The following is a 21685-nucleotide window of genomic DNA, read 5'->3' as shown; positions in this document are numbered from 1 at the left end:
TATAATAACCCCCAACAAATACACTATGTACTCCTGCTTGAGTGATGTTTGCCAGAAACTACAGTGCCCAGCTATTTTAGGGAATCATGCAGCTTTTTCTGAGATGACAAAATGAGGACAGAGTTTTAAAGATGTCTGTCTTCAAAAGAAACAAAAGGACTCTGGGAATTTTTGGCTGAGACCAACAGAGAGTCGTCTTTGGTGTTTTCGTGGGATTTGGGAGGTCTGTTTCCTGTCTGTGTTTCTGGCACTAGTTAGGATAGATTGCGGTCAGGAGATGCAGAGAAAAACGGTCGAGGTCAGGGGCTGAGTTTGTGTTGAGGTAAAGATAGGGAGATGAGCTCCGTTTGATAATCAGGCTTGTAGCACTGCTCACTAAAAGTTGATCATTTGAGGCATCTGTCGAGAAGACCCAGAGTCGAGTTGCATTTTGAGCATCGAATCTGCTGTGTCGTTGTAAAACAATGCATCAGCAAAAACACAGCAGGCTGTAAACTTCACAAACTGAGTCTCATAATGACCTTTCAATGTTTATTTTTTACAGCATTTTTTACAGAGCGCCAAATCATCCACAGAGGACTCCTCCCCTCCAAATGAAGGCTGTGTCCAATTAACGTTCTTCGACAGGGCTTTGGTGTCTACAAGCTGATCTGCCACTAACATTAGCTAAGCTAGTTTCTAGAAGCTCTGCTCGTTTTTAGTTTAGGATTATTTTAGGCTTCATTGTTCATGAGGTTTTTTTTTTTACCAGCAGAGGCGTTCTCCTCTCCGAAACAAACTGACACGGCTATAATAAGTGGCTGAAACATTGAATAACAGCTTCACGTCATTCCACTGCGTGGGTTTAGTTGCTGCAAGACAAGCCGCTGCTTACTTTAGCTCAGCTTGTTTCTCTGTTAACTAATGATCCATATGTCCGATGACTAAAATCCTCAATCCGGTTTAATTATGAAGACGCTGCCATGATTTGAAACATGAAGGAAGGTATAGGGGGGGGGGGGTGTCAGAAGAAGCGATTAACTGCACGCTGCCTTTGTTTACATTTTCAGGGCAGAAATTTAAAGTGAGTGATACATATGACTGTTGAAGAAAGTAGGAAGATATTTTGTTAAAAACCACCACTTAAGCATGTACGGGACCAAATCAGGAAGAGATAAGAGGTACGGCTTTGTCCACAGGGGGCGCCAAAATCATAGAAACTTTAAGGGAGAAAATAATTGACAGACTCATTTACTACATTACATTTATTACACCACTGTTATAAGAGGACTCAGATGTTTGTGAGTCTCCTGCAGGAGCAGCGGGGACTTTGGGCCAAGCTTACAACTACAGCTGTTCATCAGTGTTCTGTTAGACGACAAAGCAGATGTGAAGTACATGATAGTATATTCGACCACAGACAACACCTCCTAATGAGTCAACAGACCCTTTTATAGTGGAGCTCTGCCAAACTGTCTGCTCGGCTACGAAAATAGAGCCACACTACAAGTTAGAAGCCAGCGTGAAATATTGCTATTGCTTTCATACCACATGTAGCTGGAGGTTCACACACACACACACACTGTCACAGAGCACACAGTGGTGAGGTCAGAGGGTGGATACGGCGCTGCAAATCTGGCACAAATTACACGCCTGCAGCCACCAGCGGTCTGAGGGAATTCCGGATAGGAAGCTGTGAGGAGTCATCATCGACTCAGGCACCCAAACTCCTTCAAGAGGATTTGGTTGTAAAGCCTCCTCGACTGGAACAAATGGGTGAGCCGGCTAACCAGAAACCTTTTTTCAAAGCTGTATTTTAAAAGTAAACAGACTCTACAAGAGAGCCACAGTCTTTTAAGGTCTTTTAAGGCAGCTTTATTCTGCCAGTGGATCGGTTTTTAGACCAAGAATCAAGATCAATTTCATGACCTAAACAAAGCTTCTACAATTCTTGTGTACTTCTCCTTTATTTCAACCTGGCAGGAGCCTTTTTAGCTTGTACAGTAAAACATGATACGGACGTGTTCAGGCCAGGCAACACTCTGGGGGATGACAAAAAGTGAGATATCTACGAACACAGAGGTTTTTCTGATAATCATTGTCACTGAAGACAGTACAGGCTGAGCTTGTAGAGCTCCTCTGTATCACAAAGAGATAATGAAGGTGATATTTTCACTTTGTTTTCAAGTAAAACCAGGATGACTGATGGTTGCTACAGAATTAGTTATTACTGTGTCTCAGGTTATTTAAGTGCATACACCAAAACTCAAAGTTTGAGTCTTATCCTTTAAAATCTTTGACATTTATACAAATCTACATATAGCATGCAAAACTGCACACAGCCACCAGAGGGCCCTCACAACCCTGGAAGGATTATAAGAGGCATTTAAACCTCTTGCACATAAAACAAATCTATATATTTTCTTGTTGTTTAAACTTTTTCTAATCGTATTATTATTGGTTACAGCAATAAAAAATAGACTCCTTAACAATGACTGCTGAATTACTACCACAACACTACTTAACCTGTTCTTTATGTACAATATGGTACAGCCTGTACTGTACATATTGGACCTATACAATAACCATTACTTGTGTCTATACTATGATTGTGTCTGCACTCTGCATAATATATTTTAGTAACTGCTGCTTGTGTTCATGCGGTATTAATATCTACCTTCCTTACAGTTTATTCTATATATTACCGTTATACATATACACACTACTCCGAACTTTGCCACTTCAAGTTAGATGCTGAACTGCACGTTTCCAGTGTTGATGTTGGTGATATACACTTTATGTGATGGTGATTATGCAGGAGAGAAACTGATCAGAGAAAAATTAGACCTTGTGTAAAGCATCAAAAAGGCCTTTCCAAATTTCCCAAACATGATTAAGTAACACAAATCGAGTCATCACTAAGCAATACAACAGCAAGGGCCAAAAAAGTATATGAGAATTAACATTGCGCCCGATCCAGTTGTAAAAATGACCACAACACTTCCTCTTCTTATCCCCTTTAAGACCCTTGATCTCTTTAAACCCTCAAAGATAAAGCGTACAGAACCACCCATGAAAAACGCTCCCAGAAAGCAACAGGTGCAATATATGTTTTCATGCCGGTGTTGCGTGTCAAAAACCCTTTGAGGATATGGTTACTTCCAGACAGTGAGCGAGCCACAGGAAGTCTTCTCACACGCGACGATTCAGAGGAGAAATTTAGAGTCCTTTAGGGCCGGTCGGTAAAAAGCTGCCCCAGGTCTCTCCCTTCATTTCCTCGATGGCCACAAAGGGAGATCATCAAGCAGTTCTGAGCTCGCATTGTGGAGGCGCTGATGTCGGAAAGGCCTCGTCTCTGAGCAATGACCTACGATGTATAGTTTACTGGTATCAATCCTACAGTTCCTTCCTGCAAGACTGAGGGGAAAAGGAACTGACTTGATTTAATAACAGGGTCAGTCTCAAGGTCAGCATCAACAACAAACAGGGCTTTACAGCAGAACAAACCATTATTATTATTGTTGTACATGTTCAAGGGGGACAAAAGGCTGCTATCTAACTTCATAACTCTAAGTGGAAATCATCTGTACTCTTAAATTGAGGCATCAGGGAATAGTGCAGTGTGAACAATCAATCAGGTTATTTTACACAAACTTGTTAAATGATTTTATCTCATGGCACTTCAAAGCAGAAAGAAAGGACTTTGTTTTAGGAGGGGTTTCATATGAACTGACCCGGACGTTGCCTCTCATTCTTCCTCTTTCTTTGGAAAAACACAATCTGAAAGGGTATAGGGGGGGTCCTTCTTAGAGATCACAAGAAAGAAATGGCATAAAGAAGGGGCAGACTCAACAACATTCTGACAAGAGACGTTGTCAGCCGATGTTCGCGTAACACCTGAGTCCTCCAAACTATCTATATGCTCCTGCTATTACCTCTTTTCGTGCCCTGCAAAGTTGACTTTGTAAAACTGATACAAAAAATACTTTGTTGGTACAGTCCTTCTTACCTGTTCTACAGCCTTGTTGCGTTTTAAGTTTCTTAAATAATGCACATTTCCTCCTCATATTCGGCAGGTGCACACAAAGCAGCGTTACCCAGATTTCTAAAATTACACCTAGTGCAACAAGAAAATAAAGACACAGGTAACAGGGACCTTTTGATATAATTCCAGACTGAAATAACTTGAATTTGTCTTTAAAAGTCAGAAGGAAACCAAAAAGTGCACTTCGAAGATAGCAAATTAATTGATAAAAGGTTAAAATATTCCTTTTTTCTGCAGAAAATGTTTAGACGGTTGACAGAAGAAAAGCACAGGTTAATTGATTCATATTTGGGGTCCTGGTCTGTGCCAGTCATTTATTCCTCAAACCAGTTGTGATGCTTTGCACTGTGGGGTTTGTTAACAGAAAGTAACGCATGTACCATGGACGCTAATAGTGCACATATTCCGGTAATTATGAGTATTTATGACACGTGCAGCTTGCTAAATCAAAACTGTATTTAAGAGCAGCCGAGTTGGAACAACCCTCATGTCATTTGACTTGTAACTCAGTGCAGTAGTTATTGGGTTCACCTGACAACATTGAAATGTCCCATTTAGGGAAGAGAGCTACAGAAAGATTAATCAAAACAGCTGCAAAAGCTGCATTAAAACCTTAATAAAATCCAGTATTGACCCTCAACACTGACAGTATATTCAGCTCATTTAAAAGGCCTTTTTGACGTTTGTTTGTAACTGGTTTCATTTGTTAGACAGCTGCTTCAAATGAGTAAGAAAGAAAAAGTAACCCATTAGGCAGTGTATATGGTCTGCCTACAACCATGGTGCTCACCATCTTGGAATAATGCTTCACTTCCAAGTCAGAATAATGTAACTATTTCCTGTTCTTACCGTTCTGCCAACATGGCGTGAATGCAGAAACATACCGGGCTGACAACTGTCATGTCTTACTATATCACATGAACACCAGAGAGGTATCATTATATTAGAGGTATATTAGAGGTATATTCTTAGTAACACCTGGTGGGTTTCCTACTTTGACAAGTCAAAACCTCTGCTGTCACTCAGCTAAATCCACTTCAAGAAAATAACAGGAAAAAAGATCTTTTAAATTAATGTTTATCTGCAAAATGTTTAAGTACAACTTGTGTTGGATGGTTAAAGCTATAACATGACATACACTCACTTGGTATACATGAATAATACATATAAATAAAAACACAAATGTACATATACTAGTGTCTAAAAGATAAATCCTATGTTTGGAGTTACGTTTCCCCCTGCTGGTAAATACTACAATCTGCAGTCACCAGCTGTAACAGAAGAGTGTAAACTCTGTGTGAGTCACCTGAACCAAGTCTCTCAGAATAGTCCCAGGCTGCTCCATCATCACTGCAGATCAGGTGTGGAAGCCCCCAGGTAGGTGCTGAGGTCTGAGACGTTGGATTTGATGAGCTTGGCCGGGATGGTCGACATTTTCAACCTCTGATAGGCAGCAAACCTGTGACAGCCTCCAAAAGAGTAGTAGTAATTCCCCCCCTCTCTGCCTTTGATCCAGAGCACATCAATGGGAGGAACAACGCTGACGTCCGCTGTCTCCTGGAAGAAAGACAAACTGACAGTTAGTCCGACAGAGGATTTGAGCAGGAAATATGAAATGACTGTCTGGATTAAAAAATAGATAATTACTGCACCACAGTGTAGGGAGTACAGAGAAGTGCAGTATTAAACTTAATGTTACACAGCCATCTAGCTAGTAGTGATGATGTCAATTCAAACTACTAACAACATTGAGTAGCTGAATGAATAAAAATGTTTAGTTTATCTCCTTACATTATGGTCTGGTGCTAGGTATCTAATAAAGTGGAAAATATTTAAGATTTTTTTTTGGCTTTTGCCTTTATTGATAGGACAGCGGAAGAGAGATAAATCATTATGTGCAAAGTAATAAAGCAAGGCCTCTTTTATAACTATTTTTATAATCAAGTCTCAAGTTTTCAAAAGCACCTTGTATTAAGGTCTCTGAATGCTGACCAGTACAAACATGGCATTTGAAGACATGAATTTCAAAGGTCTGTTTGTGTTCCTTTATTTAAATATACTGTATAACTTGTTGAAGTTGAATTCCTTCACTGTAAAGGTATTATGATAACATAAGTTGTGATGACATGAAGTCCTGCCTCCCAGCATCCAACTTATTGTTCCCATATTCACACTTGAATTATTTTGTTTACACGCATCAAGTACAAGTCTTAAGTATACAGTGTCTGGTAGCTTTCCACTAAAACTGTATATATACACATATATATTTAGTGGGGTAAAATAGATTAAAATTCACAGTAAAAGTATGTACAGTAACAGTAAATGGAATACAATTAAAGTGTTGTAGGCCAAGACATTCTAATGTAGGTTATCTGCATTTACATTATATATAAAACACTGTAACATCTTTGTTACCTTTATTGTCTTCATCAGACTCTCAACTTTCAGCTCGTCCAATACCGAAGGAATCGGTCTGATGATAACGTTCATGGGGACGTTATGAACCTCCTCAACGCTGTCCGAGTGAATCGACCTGTTGACAGCGTTTTTAACGTTCCCCACCGCCGTGCCGGGCGTACTGTCAGTGGACTCTATCGACATGTTTCTAGAAGATAAAACCAACAGCTTCCCCCGAGTTTTACAACAGTGCCACAACCGAAACATTTACCTGCCGACTGAATTTTTCAGCGTGAGTGTTTCTTCACTTCCTGAAACTAGGTTTGTTTACGCAGTGCGTCACACATATGAAATCAACGGAAGCTTTTCATAGGCCTGTAGCGCTGTCAATCACTAAGGTGCAACGCCCACTTTGAGCCGTTGGAACTACTGATTTGGTTATAAATGGCAGAATAACTTGTTTTGTCGACAGTAATAACTTGTATTTGTTGCGTTAGCATCTAGCATAAATGTTTTTAGACTGGCCGTTGCGGTTATATTAAGTTAAAGAATATTAATGCATGGTGAATTAGCTAGCTAGCCTAAATCAGTTTCAAACATACCCTAGCTAATTGTTAACGTGTTGAACACAATATTGAAGTTGATGTTGTGATGTTATTAGCTGACAGCTGCTTTTTTACACATCCAGCAGTTATAGAGAATCCATTAATTTGGAGTCGTGTTGCTGTTCATTTATGAGGGTAAGTTCAATATCAAGACTGTTGGTTTCCACCTCTTTTTTGGGGAAATATCTGACTCATTAGCTGCTAAATAAATTTGTTCAACAGCTAGTTGAAAACTAAACTAAACAGCAGGTAGTACCTTGGGTTATTTGAAAATGAATTCCTGCTGTAGCTATTAAGAGAGGTGAGAGTGAACTAACACAGTGAATTTGGAAGGGCACCCAAACAATGACCTAGAACTCAATATTAAGCTGTAAATCTGGGAGGATAGAGCAGTGTTAAAGGACCAACAGCACTAATTACAGCATATATGTTTTACACCCGGAGCCTCTAAAACCCAAGATGTGACATTTGCCTCAGCCAACGTCTGAAACTTTTGATCTAAATCAAGTAAATAAGAAATAATATGTGGTGAGGTAATGGGGTATCAATCTGATAATGTGTTTTTTTTAGCTGTCAAACAGAACATTAAGGTTAACAGGCTGGCTTCTTAGTATGTAAACAGACTGTGTTGGTAGGAAGCTGTTGAATATTTCTTGGCATATATACATGTTGTACCAAACACAAACTTTACCCCATTTCTAAGACAACTTATTCATTTAATGGCCAAACTGTTTCTCATTAAAATTCATTCCAGCAATTAGTCATGCAGTTGAAAGGAGCCGCTACAAGCTCACAATCCTTTGGTGACAATAGTTTTTAATGAGGTCAGTGTTTTCTGTTGTTGACTGTTGCATGATATAGGCTTCCTCCTTCAAAGTGCACTAGTTGGTGATTTTCTATTTTTGCAGGGATTTCAAAGAGCCAGCCAGGTTGCTGTGGTTACAAAAAAAGGGACGTCTGGTCCCGCAGCATCGCACAGGTAAGTGGAAAGCTTCAAAGATCTGTGGCAGTAGTGGGAAACAGAACTATTGTTGTTTTCTCCAACACACAGCTTCAGCATCTTCTAATGAGACAATTAAAAATGATTTCTTGGACAGGAGAGGCAGGCCATTATATTGAATTATTACAAATACTTTGAACTACAATGGCAGCGTCTTTTATGCTGATTAATTGGTCACACGGGGATCAGTAGCGACATGAAGGAGGTCTATATATAGTGTTTAATCATTAACAGTGGTATCGGTACATTATATATCCTTGTAGGATAAAACAGAACGAAATACAGCCTCTGATTTAAGAGCTGCAGTGAATGTAATCAACTTTTTTTCAGTTTGCAGCAACATCAACGATCTCTTTATAATTTCCCGTAAAAAAGCCACTCTACATTTCCTGCTTTTTTCCTTAAAGAGCAATTGAGCTGACAGCACTATAGTATAAAAGAACTCCAATTAGACTGTAATATGCTGACAGGGAGCGTGCAGCTGCCTGCATGACTTGGTGTTTCTGTATGAATAACTACATTATTGTAAATATGTATGGTGACATTTCTCCCCCTGGGCATTCACCACTTTATACAATGTCAGATTCAAGTGGTTTCTTTGCTGTCAATCAAAAGCCCCTTTATCACGCGCCAAAAGACGCCAGCATCACACGAAGCGAAAGAAACCCTGTCAGTCAAAGCATATAGACATGTAAATCATCTCCGGTGCGTGAGGTGTGTTTGGAGTCCCACTACACTCTGCGTGACCCTCTGCTGTCACAGCAGGACTGTATTCCAGTCGCTAACATATCTCAATTACTTAGATTGAGTTAGTCACACAGGTACAGCGGCAGGTCATGGAAGAACAGTTCCCACATAATGATTTGCTGTTAATATTAGATTTCATTCCCCGTGGGATTGTCACACTTAGAGCAGCTGGAGAAAATTACCTGCCAGCTTTCCGACAGGCAAGTGAGCTATATTTATTTATAACATCTCTTTTTTTTTCTTACTCGTTGACATGCTTTTAAAGTGATAATTATTCTGACGCCGATTTTCAGTCTTCAAACTATAGCTTTGTGATAGATGAATGTGTCTGAAATGGTGACACGGTTTAGCGGCAGAGGATGTTGCTGTGTTTGCGGCTGAATGTGTGACTGATTTGCTCACTGATGTTGATTATTCACTGGTGGCTCTCGCTTCCTAAACTTATGAAATTACTTTCCGCACCGGCTCCTTCTAGTACGGCTGCCCAGAACAGGATTTCTGTTTAATGATCTTCCTCGCCTTGAAATGAAATTGCTCTCCTAACCTCACCCAAGAGAGGGAGTGAGATTATTTAGATGTGGATTAAGCTGTAGTCTTACTCTTCATTTCATTATCTCTACCCTTTAAACAGAAGCATAAACATCAACATACAAACATTAAAAAGATCTTATTTACCTCTAAAATAAATGATAAAAAACTTGCATGTGTAATTCCGTTTCTTTTCATGTTGCTGCATGTATTGTATATGAAGAGGAAAAAGGGAGCTATTTAAAGAATGGCCTCCTCGACTTCTGCTTGAGTGCTGATGACAAGTTGGATATCTCAGATGCATAAAAATGCGATTTTGACATGACTTCAAAAAGAGAAGCATACGGATGAGGTGGACCCTCTGCCAACAGAGAGACGGGGAAACAGATGGGTTTTACACAAACAGCACAAACATCAAGAACACTGAGTTAAAGAGCTTGGCAGTCTCACTTGATGAAACAGTGAGGAATGGAGGCGCTTTTAATGAGCATCTCTCCTGTGATGCAGAATGTGAAAAGACAAACTGTTAGCTCTTAAAGGGCCAGTTACAGTTGGTTGGCCCTCACTGGTTGAGCTGAATGGTTTTACTAACCTCTTGTTGAGTTGCTTTGGTCAGTGTGAATGCAGATTTGGAGATGGCATGGATGGAATATGTAGAATATCTCCCACGGTTGAATTATCCAGTTGAACCGATGGCACCATCATCACCAAACAAAGCTTGTTGTTGTTGAATTGTTACTGCTGACACTTGGTGATTAGCCAACAGATGGCGCCAGATGTATGGGGAGGGTCAGAGGGAAGGCCAGCAGCAGTTGAAGCAGTGTTGAATCAGGCAGTGATAGTTTTTCTTTTTATAAAGATGGCTGGGTGTTTGTTGTGTTGCCTGTTAGAAACTGAGAGACACCAGTTGCAACAGAAATACTATTTTACACTGTAAATTTGAAATGGTTGACAATAAAGAATATATGTATTTTAGGAATGCAGTTAAGAGTTATTTTTAAAAATGATGAAGCGCTAAAAATGGTCATCACAAGTTCACAGAGCTCGTACGGACAGACTGAACGATTTTGAAAAATTATCCAACTGCGATTATTTTGACTTTTATTGCAATTTCGATATGATTTGTGACATTAAAGGGAATTATCATTTTTACATCATTATTCTCTTTGAAAAACATTAAAATGATTATAGTGTGATTTTTGCGGGGATCTGTACCAAACAAAGATATTAGATACTTGCATACGTCTGAGTGTGACGTGTAGGCCAGAACATCTCTGCAGCAAGACATTTAAATTGAAATGGTATTTTTACACACATTTTACCTTTATCAAATATTGCGCCTCCTGCGATTTTAAAATTGCTGTAGGCCATATTTTGATTTCGGTAAAATTTCGATTAATTGTTGAGACGTCTTCAGGTGGCCAGTTTTACGACTCAACAAATACTCACATTTACCAGGAAGCTTTTACCATTTGGGTGTTATGGTGTTTTTTTTCAACCTCAAGTAATATTTCAAGTTTTAACATGTTGGGGGCTGGTTTGGCTCAGTGGTTAAAGCGTGCGCCCAATGTACAGAGGCACAGTCCTCAGCTGCTCCGGGTTCAATTCCGACCCTCAGCCCCTTGCTGCAAGTTATCCCCACTCTCTCTTCCCACATTTCCAACTCTATCCACCGTCCTGCTCAATGAACGCAGAAGCCCAAAAAAATATATCAAAGAAGTTACAGATCAGTTATTTGTTGATTGACTAATGGATTCAGTAACTGATTGTTTATTTCAGTTATAGATATTTCTTCTGTCTGCATGGTGGCAGAGCAGAGTGAGGGGCTAAGAAAGGGATCAATTATCATAATTGATCTGTAGGATGTTTTCTTTATTTATTGATTGATCTTTTAAATGTTAGTTCAAAGTGGAAAATGTTTGTTACAGTTTCCTTAAAATCCAGAAAAGTTTGTGGAAGATAAAAAGTGATAGCATCTCTTGTGAAAAAGCGTAGTTGGAAAATCAAAATTGTTGCTGATTAATTTTCGAACAATCGACCAATTAATTATTTGACTAATAAGTTCACCTCGAACAAGATATGTTGTTTGCTGTGACCTGTGTGAGCAACTCCAAGCACCAGTTGCAACTAAAATACATTCCTACTGTTGACATTTTAAAGGACGACAACTCCCATTATTTATCCTAGCAATTTGTCTGTGCAGGGCAGTAGTTCTGTAGTTACAATAAATACTGCACTAAATACTTGGCAGGATCAGCTGTAGTATCAATATAGTGTTTTTTGTGTATCTGCTGCTGTAGGTCTGTGCAGTAACCTTGTAGCAACCCCTCACCCCATCAGAAGGCAGTTACATTTGCTCTCAGACAGTCACTCAGAAGATGATGGTGTTCTCAGGTCAATATCTTTGAAGTGTGCGTGTGGCATGCTCAATTTTGCAGGATGTTTTCAATAATTTACCTGATGTGAGTGTGTGAGTGAGTGTGTGTGTGTGTGTGTGTGTGTGTGTGTGTGTGTGTGTGTGTGTGAGTGAGTGTGTGTGTGTGTGTGTGGCGGTGGGGTGGGGGCTGTCTGCAGGAGTGTTGCAGGAGAGCCATGTCAGTCCCTCTACCTGCCTCCTGGTGCTGATCACTCATTGCCGCTTGTTCTTACACACGCAGCACAACCTGGGGTGTAGTAATTGGATTGCATGGGTCCCCATTTTATAGTCCATTGCCATGTAATGAAATCAGTTATTTACTTTCATCATAAAATGTGATAAGGGACAACATCTGCCAGGGTAAAGTTTGAGTGAGCACACACATGAATGTTGATGTGCGGTCTGCAGCACTCTGAGCTGCTGCGAGCACAACAACACTTTTATGTCGTTATTTGTTTAACTTCAGCAAAACAACTATCATAGACGCATCCAACGACAGCAACGGCAATCTCTGCTTTCCCACGTTAAAGAGAGGAAAGTGCAGCTAAGTGTCCCCGCTCGGCTCGGCTCTGCCTGCTGTCTCATTATACTGCCGCTGTGCTGCTGGAGGACACTGAAGGACACAAGCGATTGAATTCAAGTGTTGTATATTCCCTGGAAACCAATCAAGAAAAGCCCCAGAATAATAATCCCTGTCCGCTGTCATGATTCATTTTTATTTTGCTCCATATTTTCCTCCCGCTTTTGAGCCGCTCAGAAAGACTAGTTCCAGCATAAAATCAATGTTCCATTAAAATTTAATGACCAGGAAGGGCTTAATAGTGGAGGAACAGATGCCTCTGCTTTTGATAACGCCGACATCTCAGGAACTCTCATTCAAAGCTGCATCGGTGTTGTCAGGTCCTCCGACCGTTCCTGCTCTCAGCAGCTCGGGGGGAAAAACAAAAGGATGTTGGCATTTTTGTGGCTCGTTGCGGTGAAATTAAAAGTTAGTACATTGACAGTAAAGCTCGTAAAATTCATCAAACATTGACAGAGGAGGCTACAGCTGATGACACACTAAAACTGTGATTACTCACTGTGTTGGTGTTGACGGAGGGCTGAGACAGATTCTAGATTCAGCATTTTTCTCATTGTGTTTCGGATTATACATATATGTTTAAGAGAAACAGGTGTAAGAAAGATATGAAACTGGAGTGAACAGGTGGGGCTGTCGGTAATCATCCGCAGGGTGTGTGTGTGTGTGTGTGTGTGTGTGTGTGTGCAGGTTTTCGTAGTAATAAAAAAACATCCTTTTCTCCTTTGAGAAAATCAATTTAGAAAAAGAAACGAGAGTGGACGTCTGAGTGGTTCCTTGTGCTATTGTTTTTATTAACGTTATCATTGCTATTGTTGTCATCAGTATTAATTGTAGCAGAACAAGAGAAATCAAAACACCCCTCAGCAATCATGGCTTAAGTTTCTTCATACTCAGCTGGAACAGAGAGATAGAAAGATAAAGAGAGAGAGAAAGAAAGAAAGAAAGAAAGTGGAAAATCTTAATCAGTTTTTTTTTTCTTTGAGGACCATATGGAAGGTTTCAAGCAGCCAACCATATGTTGAAGGCTTTTGTCATGGAAATCATACTTTTTGGCACTTTTTCATTGCGCAGCCAAGCCGGGCACATAAATGAAAGAAAAGAAGAACAGAAAAAAAAATCATACAGAACATGATCAAATCTTTGAGGATACACAGAGTTGGAAGTTTTTGTTTGTAACTTACAACAGATAGCTTTTTTTAAATCAAGACACTCCCTGATTCGCATGGCCACCCAGACTGCAATTGGTACCTGTATTAGTCTCTTTTTTTTAATAAAAAAAAGACAACATGAATAGAAAAAGAGCAATTAAATGTCTACATGCATTGTCATATTATTGCTGTGATATATTTACAGGTATATTTACAAAATCATCAAAGAGGAACAATGTTTCCCTACATCCTTCTCTGTAATTAGTGTTTTCTCTTTAGACGATCTGTAACGCTGCCAGTTTGAGATGCAAGCCTTCAGTACCTTTTCCCATTGATGTTTTTAATGATCGCGTTGCTTTTATCTGCCTTATTAAAACTGACTCCCCAGGTTTTCTCTGTCCCGCAGTAAAATAACAAACATATAAAAAAAAGGATCTATAGGAAGTAATGATTTCTGCAGCGGTTCAAGAATACAGCGACGTGCCAAACTGTGTGTTCTGCAAGCGAATCCGGAGACAGGTGGTTTAGATGCTCTCACGCAGTGATTCAGCTGTAGCACTTAGACGACCATTGACAGGGCGAGGAGAGGATGCATAAACGGAGCAAAAACTCCTCCTTTTTTTTCCCTCTTTGTGTGTTTGGATGTTTTCTTTTTTAGGGGCGAGCTCAGCATTACCGCTATCGTGTCATCCATTTGGAATATGCAAATCGCTGACAGTGCATTTGCCTGCTGGTGCTTGACCTTCCCCTTGGAGGTCGCTCACCGACTCAATTACGCTCCCTATCTGCAGTCTGTCTGCAAACACCTGTTATCCTCCCACACTCCGCCACCCTCCGCCAATCCCACTTCAGCACATCTCATCCTCGCTGCGTCTGTTTAGAGGCAGTTGGGATGGGATGAGGACGGCTGGTATTGGGTTCGGGGGGGTTGATGGAAGGGACAAATGATGGAGGGGGGTGCATCAAAGCGCATTGTTTTATTACATCTTGAAAACTTTCTCTACTAAGACAGTTTAGATCTTTTGGATAAGTGCTGGTGTGGATGTTTATTCACCTTCAGTCTTAGAGTCTTTCCTTCGTCTGTTTGAGTCTGTGCAGAATGATTGGAAGCGTTACTGACTTTGATTTCAACTACATTTAAATGCTTTGTTATGTTCGTGACCTATCTGAGGATTATTGTAATCCTGTTGTGTAACCGCACATACAGTGGGATCATACCTGCCCCTCAGCTGTAGGAAGAGATTTATTTTCACCTGGTTCTTTTTAAACAGAAGACACTGTTAAAATACTGATAATAGTAAAGAATAGCAGCCGTTTCCAGTCGAATTAACACTGAGTGTTGATCGTTGTTTCTGCATCACCATCATTATTGCTTTTGCACCTTTTGCACCTTGCTGAAGCTCGATTACACCTCCTTTTTTTGGCTTTTTAATTAGAACAAACGGATAGCGTTACATTTTCAAGGTGATATGTTCATGCACATCAGCCGTTTATGGGATTTATTTATTGCCTGAGATTTAAAGACTAAAAAGGGGCCAAATATCTCCAGTCACAAGGAGGCACTGGACTTTTGGAAAACAGTAAGATGGAGAGAATTTTCGTGTTTCTTTTTATTGCCCTAAACCGACTGAAAACAGGACAGCTGTGATTGTTCTACGTGTCAATCGCTGCGTCAGTAAAGTTATTGCGACGGAAACAAAACAGTAATTCTGCATTCATTCGTTTGAAGTCTCCTAACACTGCTCCTGTACATTGTTCCTCTTTAAAAAACTAAGTCCCTCGGACTCTCTACAGTTTTCATGCATATAAACATTTTCTTTGAAGATCAGCAGCATCTTACAAGGTCAATGGATGTTCATTTTTTAAATTATAAACAATAAATAAATACATGATAATCAACAAATAAGCAAGTCTTCAATAAATACACAAAATAATGTCAATAAATAAATCGATAAATAGGAAGATAAATAAAGTATTTACATGATAAATAGATGGTTTGCATCTAAACCGTGGGCGGAGCTTTCAGCGACATATAAAAGAGACAAACAGAAGAATTTGAATGTCACTTTGTAACTGAGGGTGTGTGAGTCCATACCTTCACTCTGAGGTAACACAGGCGGAGGGGGAGCACCTCAAACACTGGGTGGAGATTGCTCTTTAAGACGGGACGATGCACCATAAAGGCAGCACAGTTTATGCAAGCCACCATGGTGGAGGAAGAACAACAAGAGTTTTCATTGCTATAGACGAGTCGACCGCACATGGCACTTATTACTATAGATCATTTGGTCTGGCTCCCAGTGTGTTTGTCCGAGTCTGTACATCAGAATGAGACTATGAATCGGATCGGACGGAGTGAGTGAAAACCTGTTCAACAGGCTGCTTTAAAATCACTGCTCTTGCAGAATTGAATTGAATGACCTATGGCCTATGATCTTGTATAGCTTATTTAAGTAGTTTTCGTTGAATACCCACAGTTACAAAGATGCTTTCCACCAACAAGGGATAATAAGCACAAAAAAATAAATTTAGAAAAATCAAATAGAAAAATAACATCCGTTGAATTGAAACATTGGTGTGGAAAAAAGGGTTGGTCTTTTTACCTTTTGAAAATGATCTCCCTTTTTTTGCAAATACTGTCATAGTTCACATTTTCATAAAAAGTTCATGTTGGCAGTTGCAAAAGAATTCAATTCTTAGCAAATAAAAAGCAGCATAAAAATACAAGAGGTCATTTTGTCTCTAAAAAACAAAAGAACACTGTTAGTCCTTTTTTATGTTTTTTTTTCTTTTTCTCGTTACTATTTGCTATAAAATATCAGGAATCTAAATATTATTACTATTGATATCAATATCATTATAGTCATTGATAAAAATTCACATGCCAGGCCTCATATATAAGTGTGTGTGTAAGTGTGTGTGCACACGTGCGTACATTAATGTGTGTTTGTGTGTGTGTGAGTGTGTGCATGTCTGCGTTTGTTTGTGTGTGTATACATGTGCCCGCATGTGTGCGAGCACATGTTGCTTAATTGTGTACAACTATCATCTACAGTCTCTATTTGGGGGAAGGTTGTTTGATTGTATGTTTCTGTGGACGATTAGCTACTGTGCAGGGAAAAAATCCAGCATCTTTTGAAATTGTCTTTGCCATAATCATTAGAGTTTCTTCACGTAATCTCAGTGAAAATATTGCTTTCTAAAAAAAGGGAAGAAAAAAGGCATGGAGGGCAGAGTGAACAGGGTTATTGGTTGTGAACCGTCAACAGGGGTTCAAAATTTAGCTTCTCCCTCGCCGTTAGTTTTCTGATCCAGAGTCGTCTTCGTCTGCAGAGCCCTTGAAGCAAGCTGACTCATAGTGCTTGTTCAGGTAGGACTTGAGAGCGAAGGTCTTATTGCAGCGCTTGCATCTGTAGTGCTTGAAGGCAGAGTGTGTTTGCATGTGGGCGCGGAGGTTTGAACGGTCAGCAAAGGCTTTGCCACAGTGCGCGCAGGCAAAGGGCTTCTCCCCCGTGTGCGAGCGCATGTGACCTTGGAGGAGCCACGGCCGGCTGAAGGCCTTGCTGCACACGTCGCACTTGTGCTTGAGGTCGTGGGTGAGGATGTGCATGGCCAGCGCCGGCATGGACACGTACACTTTGTTACAGGTGGGACACTTGCGGGCCATCTTGCTGTCCAGGCTGCGGTGCGTCTGCTTGTGTCTGCTGAGGTTGGAGGAGGTGGCGTACGTCTTGCCGCACTCGTTGCAGGTGTGGCGAGCCGTGCCGGCTCCCCCTTTCTCCTGCACCCCGCCGTTGGCGCTGCTGCTTCTTGAGCCCCCTCCCCGACTCTCGGTGTCTCCCTTCCGCCTAGAGCGCCCGTCAGAGATGAAGAAGGCATCCATGGTGTAACCCTCGGCCAGGGCCTCCGATTCACCACTGTAGAAGCCGCTGGCCGTCATGCCAGACTGCGGGCTGTCGGGGTGCTTCAGGTCGGGGTCACAGTACTCCCCTCCGCTGCTCACCGGGGTGTAGAGGGGGTCTGACACCGGCGAGGCCAGCTTGTGCTCCATCTTCTTCTCCTCCTGGTATACAGATGGCGTGATGTAATCCTGGATGTAGCCTGGGTAAGAGACACACGCAAACACAGTTGGCCAGGGGTTGTGATGGATAAGGACACAGTGACATGCTGCTGATTACATGATTATCATGTTGGATGATTGCCCTGCGTAGAAACGCTGAAACACTGAGTGGCAGCACAGAGCTAATTGCATTTTTTCCAGAACTTACAGGTTGTTCGCACAATAGTGCAGTGATGCGGCGAGGCATGACGCTCTGCTGCATTTGGAAAGGTTGCAATTTTACAGTGAGGATGAACGTAAGATAAAAGCTCATCAAGGAAGTCTCCTGTGTGAGAAGAAGCATATTTAAGCCCCTCTTAAACATAGTGGTAGACTTCCTTTTCCTCATGGCAGTCCTCTTTGGCTGCTCCATGTTTGTTTATGATAATCTGCGACTGAATCATGTTTAAACTCTAAATCTTTCACAATTTTCATTTTGCCTTTTTCCCCCCAAAACCACTCTCAACACATGTGGTTGCTTGTGCATGATCTTCTTTTGAGTTTAGCTGCAAAACAAATAACTTTATTTGTTTTTGACAGATAAACTTGTTACATACTTTACATGCTGTAGCATATCATGCCACCTCTGCAAGCACAAAGCCGCAAAGCACAAAACACCACAAGTGATTTAAATGCATCCGACTGTACAGAGCATGATTTCAGCAAGATATATTTTTGTTGGCATCATTCATGTCTTTGCTTTCCCTCTGAAGCAGCCCGGTGCCAGAGGAGCTAAAAGGCTTCCTGGCAGCTAACGGTACTCAATACATTCTTATGCTGTGAATACCAGGAGCTTAATAAATACTAAATGCATTCCACCTCCAGGGTTGATATTCTATAGGTTCAACATGTGAGTGCAAATATAAAATGTGTTGAAACTCCTTTCTGAGAGAAATAGTGCATAACTGCAGAAAAAAAGCCATTCCTAAGCACTGTGTGCAGCAGGCGTTGGAAATTAGTTATTGACTGCTTTTTAATGAAATTCAAAGTTTAGAAGTGATCAATAGGCTATCATATGTAAAATAGTGCAGCTGTTAGTGCAGTCGAGCAGCGGAGGAGATAGAAATAGTGCGAGGAACAGATCAAGTATCTGCGACACGCAATAATAGTTTATCGAGCACGGTGCGCTTGAAGCCTGATAATGTCACACGTGTTGTCGCACACATTGTTGGTGAAGAGGGTCACCTGTGTACAGCAGCGAGCGCGCTCAAGTGCCTCCAAGAAACAGGCCATTAAGAAATCACTTGAAGTGCTCTCTTACTACAGCGTCTCTGTTCCCGAGAGGTTCTGTTCACACACACACTTTGTCAAAGACATGAGCATGACACCCGGGGACAGAGAAGCTGCACTGCACGAGTTCACTGATTTTAATGGTCTGACAGAGAGCAACACTCTTTGAAAAATATGATAAAAAAAGAGGAAATATGTTCCCTTTTTTTTAAAGCTAAATACCTACATTGATTTGTTTTAAATGCTGCAGCTTCAGCACATACTCCTCATTAAATCCACCTGTTAAAAAGCAACACTTTAGACTGAATACAGCTGAAGGGCCCCTGCGCTACATACAGCAGTGTGGCCTTTAATGTAGCTGTGATTGTTTTTAATGTAACAAACTGCATCAGTGTAAGCAGCACTGTTTACTATGTTTCAATTACCCAAGGTCAGACACGGAGCTCATCATTTAGGACCTGCGCTGTATCAGCCTCTACAGCTCATGGACTCATTTCTCTAATGCAAAGTAAGCATGTAATTAATGGACCCTCTCAGCCTCCCCTCTTTGTTGTTCCACAGACACTCAAGTCAAATGTCTCCACAAAGGGGGGAAAGAAAACGTGCTGGCGCGGCAGAAGTGCTGATGTGAGGTATTTCAGCCACGCTGAGAAATCTTTTATTTTTTTTCCTTTTGACTCAGCATGAAAATCATCTTTTGTTCAAATGAGACGCCTTTTTCCTCACGCCAATGTAAGCCTTATTGTTCTCTTTACACTCTTTAATATGATGCTTATTTTTCATTGTGCTGAACAATAGATTTAGGAACAATAGGCAGTGACTGTAATTATAAAAATGCATTATTTTCTGATGATATAAAAATCAGTCAGCAGGAAATGTTTATACATTTATAACAAGCTACAGAATGTGCCCGGTCAGCAAAGAGAGAGAGCATTCATCAGCCATAATCTTTCATCTTTACCCGGCTAGTTGTTTTTAATTTAGCAATTATAGATTTAAACCACTCCAGACATTTTTAATTCCACTAATCCTGATCCATCTAACATTCACTTGGCCTTGTTATTACTGCGGTTGAATAACAGGTGGGCAGCATCATCACAACATGAAGCTGTGGACTGTGCAGCCTCCCTCGCTGTGAAAATATCCTAACAAATCACAACAAAGACACACATATGGCCCCTAAACGTGGCCACAAAATGGAAGCGGCGAGCTTAAAGCAGAGCTTGAAAGTGAAGGTCGCCTCTCAGCTCAGACCGGAGCTTCCTGTGGCCGGACCGCCGTGTGCTGACCACAGTGCAGCTATGTGCCTTTCTTCATGTTTACTGTACAACCTCCGTCACGTGATCTGCCTCATTGCTGCCCCAAGCATTTTCGTCTCCTTTTTCTCCTTCCCTTTGCTCCCCACCTCCCTCCCGGCCGTACTGTACAGTGTGTTGATGTCTCTTGTGGCGACGATGGGCCTGCACGGCTGAAACTCTAACCCCTGCTAGTTTTCGAATGCCCGGAAGGAAGAGAAAGATGTAGTGGAGCGATGGGGGTGGGGAGGCTGTGCATGCTCCATTTGGATGGGAAGAGGGGGGCAAGGGAGGATCGGACCGTGATGGGAACTCAAGGACAATAACAGCTAAGGACAAATGTATCATCTGATACTCATCTCTCATTTTCATGAATTTTTTAGTCCACATGATGGCCAGATATAGTCAGCGTATATGTGTTCAGCCGACACCGGGTTGGTACAGTCATACAAATACGTAACTGGAGCTTCTCCTGATTATACACACGTTTTGTTCCCCATTTACATAAGCTAATCCGCGGCTGTGACCTGAATTGTGTCTGTCCTTCACTGGAGTCAAAAAACAAAAGTCTGGGAGCGGGGTGGTGGGGGTGGGGTGCCTCTGGAGGGGATTATTTGGGATATTAATGCAAAAATCAGCTGGCAGCATGTAACGTCTCGCACTAATTTACACGCTACAAGCATGTTATTGGCTGAAGCAGAACAAAATCTCAGCCGACACAAAAACAAAAGAGGATGCCATCTGTGCTAAGTGTGGAAATGTCAGGCATGCTGAAATCAGCACCGGAGCGTTCTACAGGCAGGAGCGCTAACACAGCTTTAACCGGGCACACTGGAGGCATGTTAACTCACCATTCTCGCTGAGACGAACCCCAAGGCTGGTCACCGAGTCTGTGATGGAGCGTGCAAAAGTGAACGAATCGTCCAGGTGGTGATGATGATTGGAGGTGGCCACATTGGACGAAGAGAAATCATCAAGCTTGATCTTCTTCACCAAAAATGAGCGGGGCATGTTTCAATGGATAAAAACACAGAGCTGAGAAAAACGCATGAGAGAAAATAAAAGAGACCCTCTGTGGAAGCACGCGCGCAGAGCTGGCTTGACGGTAATCCTTGCGGTTAATGTGAAGACAACGGCCAAAAACATAAGATAAGAAAGAAAATGGAAACCAGTGGAGAACAAGGCTGACGGCAATGCTGTGTGATACTCTCTGGCTCCCCCAGCTTCCCCCGGAAAAATAAAAAAATAAAAAATAAAAGCGATCCTGTTCAGCACTGGATAGCTCCTGTGATGCAGCAGGCTTAAGGGACCAGTGAGGAAGAGAAGAGATGGAGACAGACAGAGAGAGGAGGGAGAGAGAGACTGTCAGACTAGCTGAGATCAGCAATCACGCCAGCCTTTATATGGGGCACAGGCAGTGGAAGATCAGGTGGTGCTGCGAAATGGAGCTGCTTAGCTTTAATCCATCAAATGTCCCCGGGGACACACATCAAATTACTACTGAACCGTCTGTGCATTCGCACACAGACAGAGGAGAAAGAACACAGCCAGACCCCCACTGCCCCCACTGCTGCTCCCCCTTCTCCTCCCCTCCCCTCTTTCACCCCGCTTATGCT

The 21685-nt window shown here is 41.5% G+C and overlaps 2 protein-coding genes across 2 annotated transcripts; both read right to left on the bottom strand.

The window, feature by feature from the left end:
• Positions 1-5111: 5111 nt before the first annotated feature.
• Positions 5112-6720, bottom strand: srxn1 (sulfiredoxin 1 homolog (S. cerevisiae)). Its single transcript, XM_069660845.1, has 2 exons — positions 6440-6720; positions 5112-5581 (listed from the first exon to the last, which is right to left on the bottom strand). The coding sequence occupies exons 1-2, from the start codon at positions 6686-6688 to the stop codon at positions 5372-5374; spliced, it is 459 nt and encodes a 152-aa protein (XP_069516946.1). The 5' UTR covers positions 6689-6720; the 3' UTR covers positions 5112-5371.
• A 6347-nt stretch (positions 6721-13067) lies between these two features.
• Positions 13068-21389, bottom strand: scrt2 (scratch family zinc finger 2). The gene is made up of 2 exons (XM_069660956.1): positions 20921-21389; positions 13068-17546 (listed from the first exon to the last, which is right to left on the bottom strand). Exons 1-2 carry the CDS (start codon positions 21078-21080, stop codon positions 16744-16746), a joined length of 963 nt encoding a protein of 320 aa, XP_069517057.1. The 5' UTR covers positions 21081-21389; the 3' UTR covers positions 13068-16743.
• Positions 21390-21685: the final 296 nt, after the last annotated feature.

This window comes from Semicossyphus pulcher, unplaced genomic scaffold (genome assembly GCF_022749685.1).
Source record: "Semicossyphus pulcher isolate SPU_LCO1_2020_fin unplaced genomic scaffold, fSemPul1.0.p SCAF_13, whole genome shotgun sequence".
Lineage (NCBI taxonomy): Eukaryota > Metazoa > Chordata > Actinopteri > Labriformes > Labridae > Semicossyphus > Semicossyphus pulcher.
This window is presented reverse-complemented; position numbering and strand designations above follow the sequence as displayed.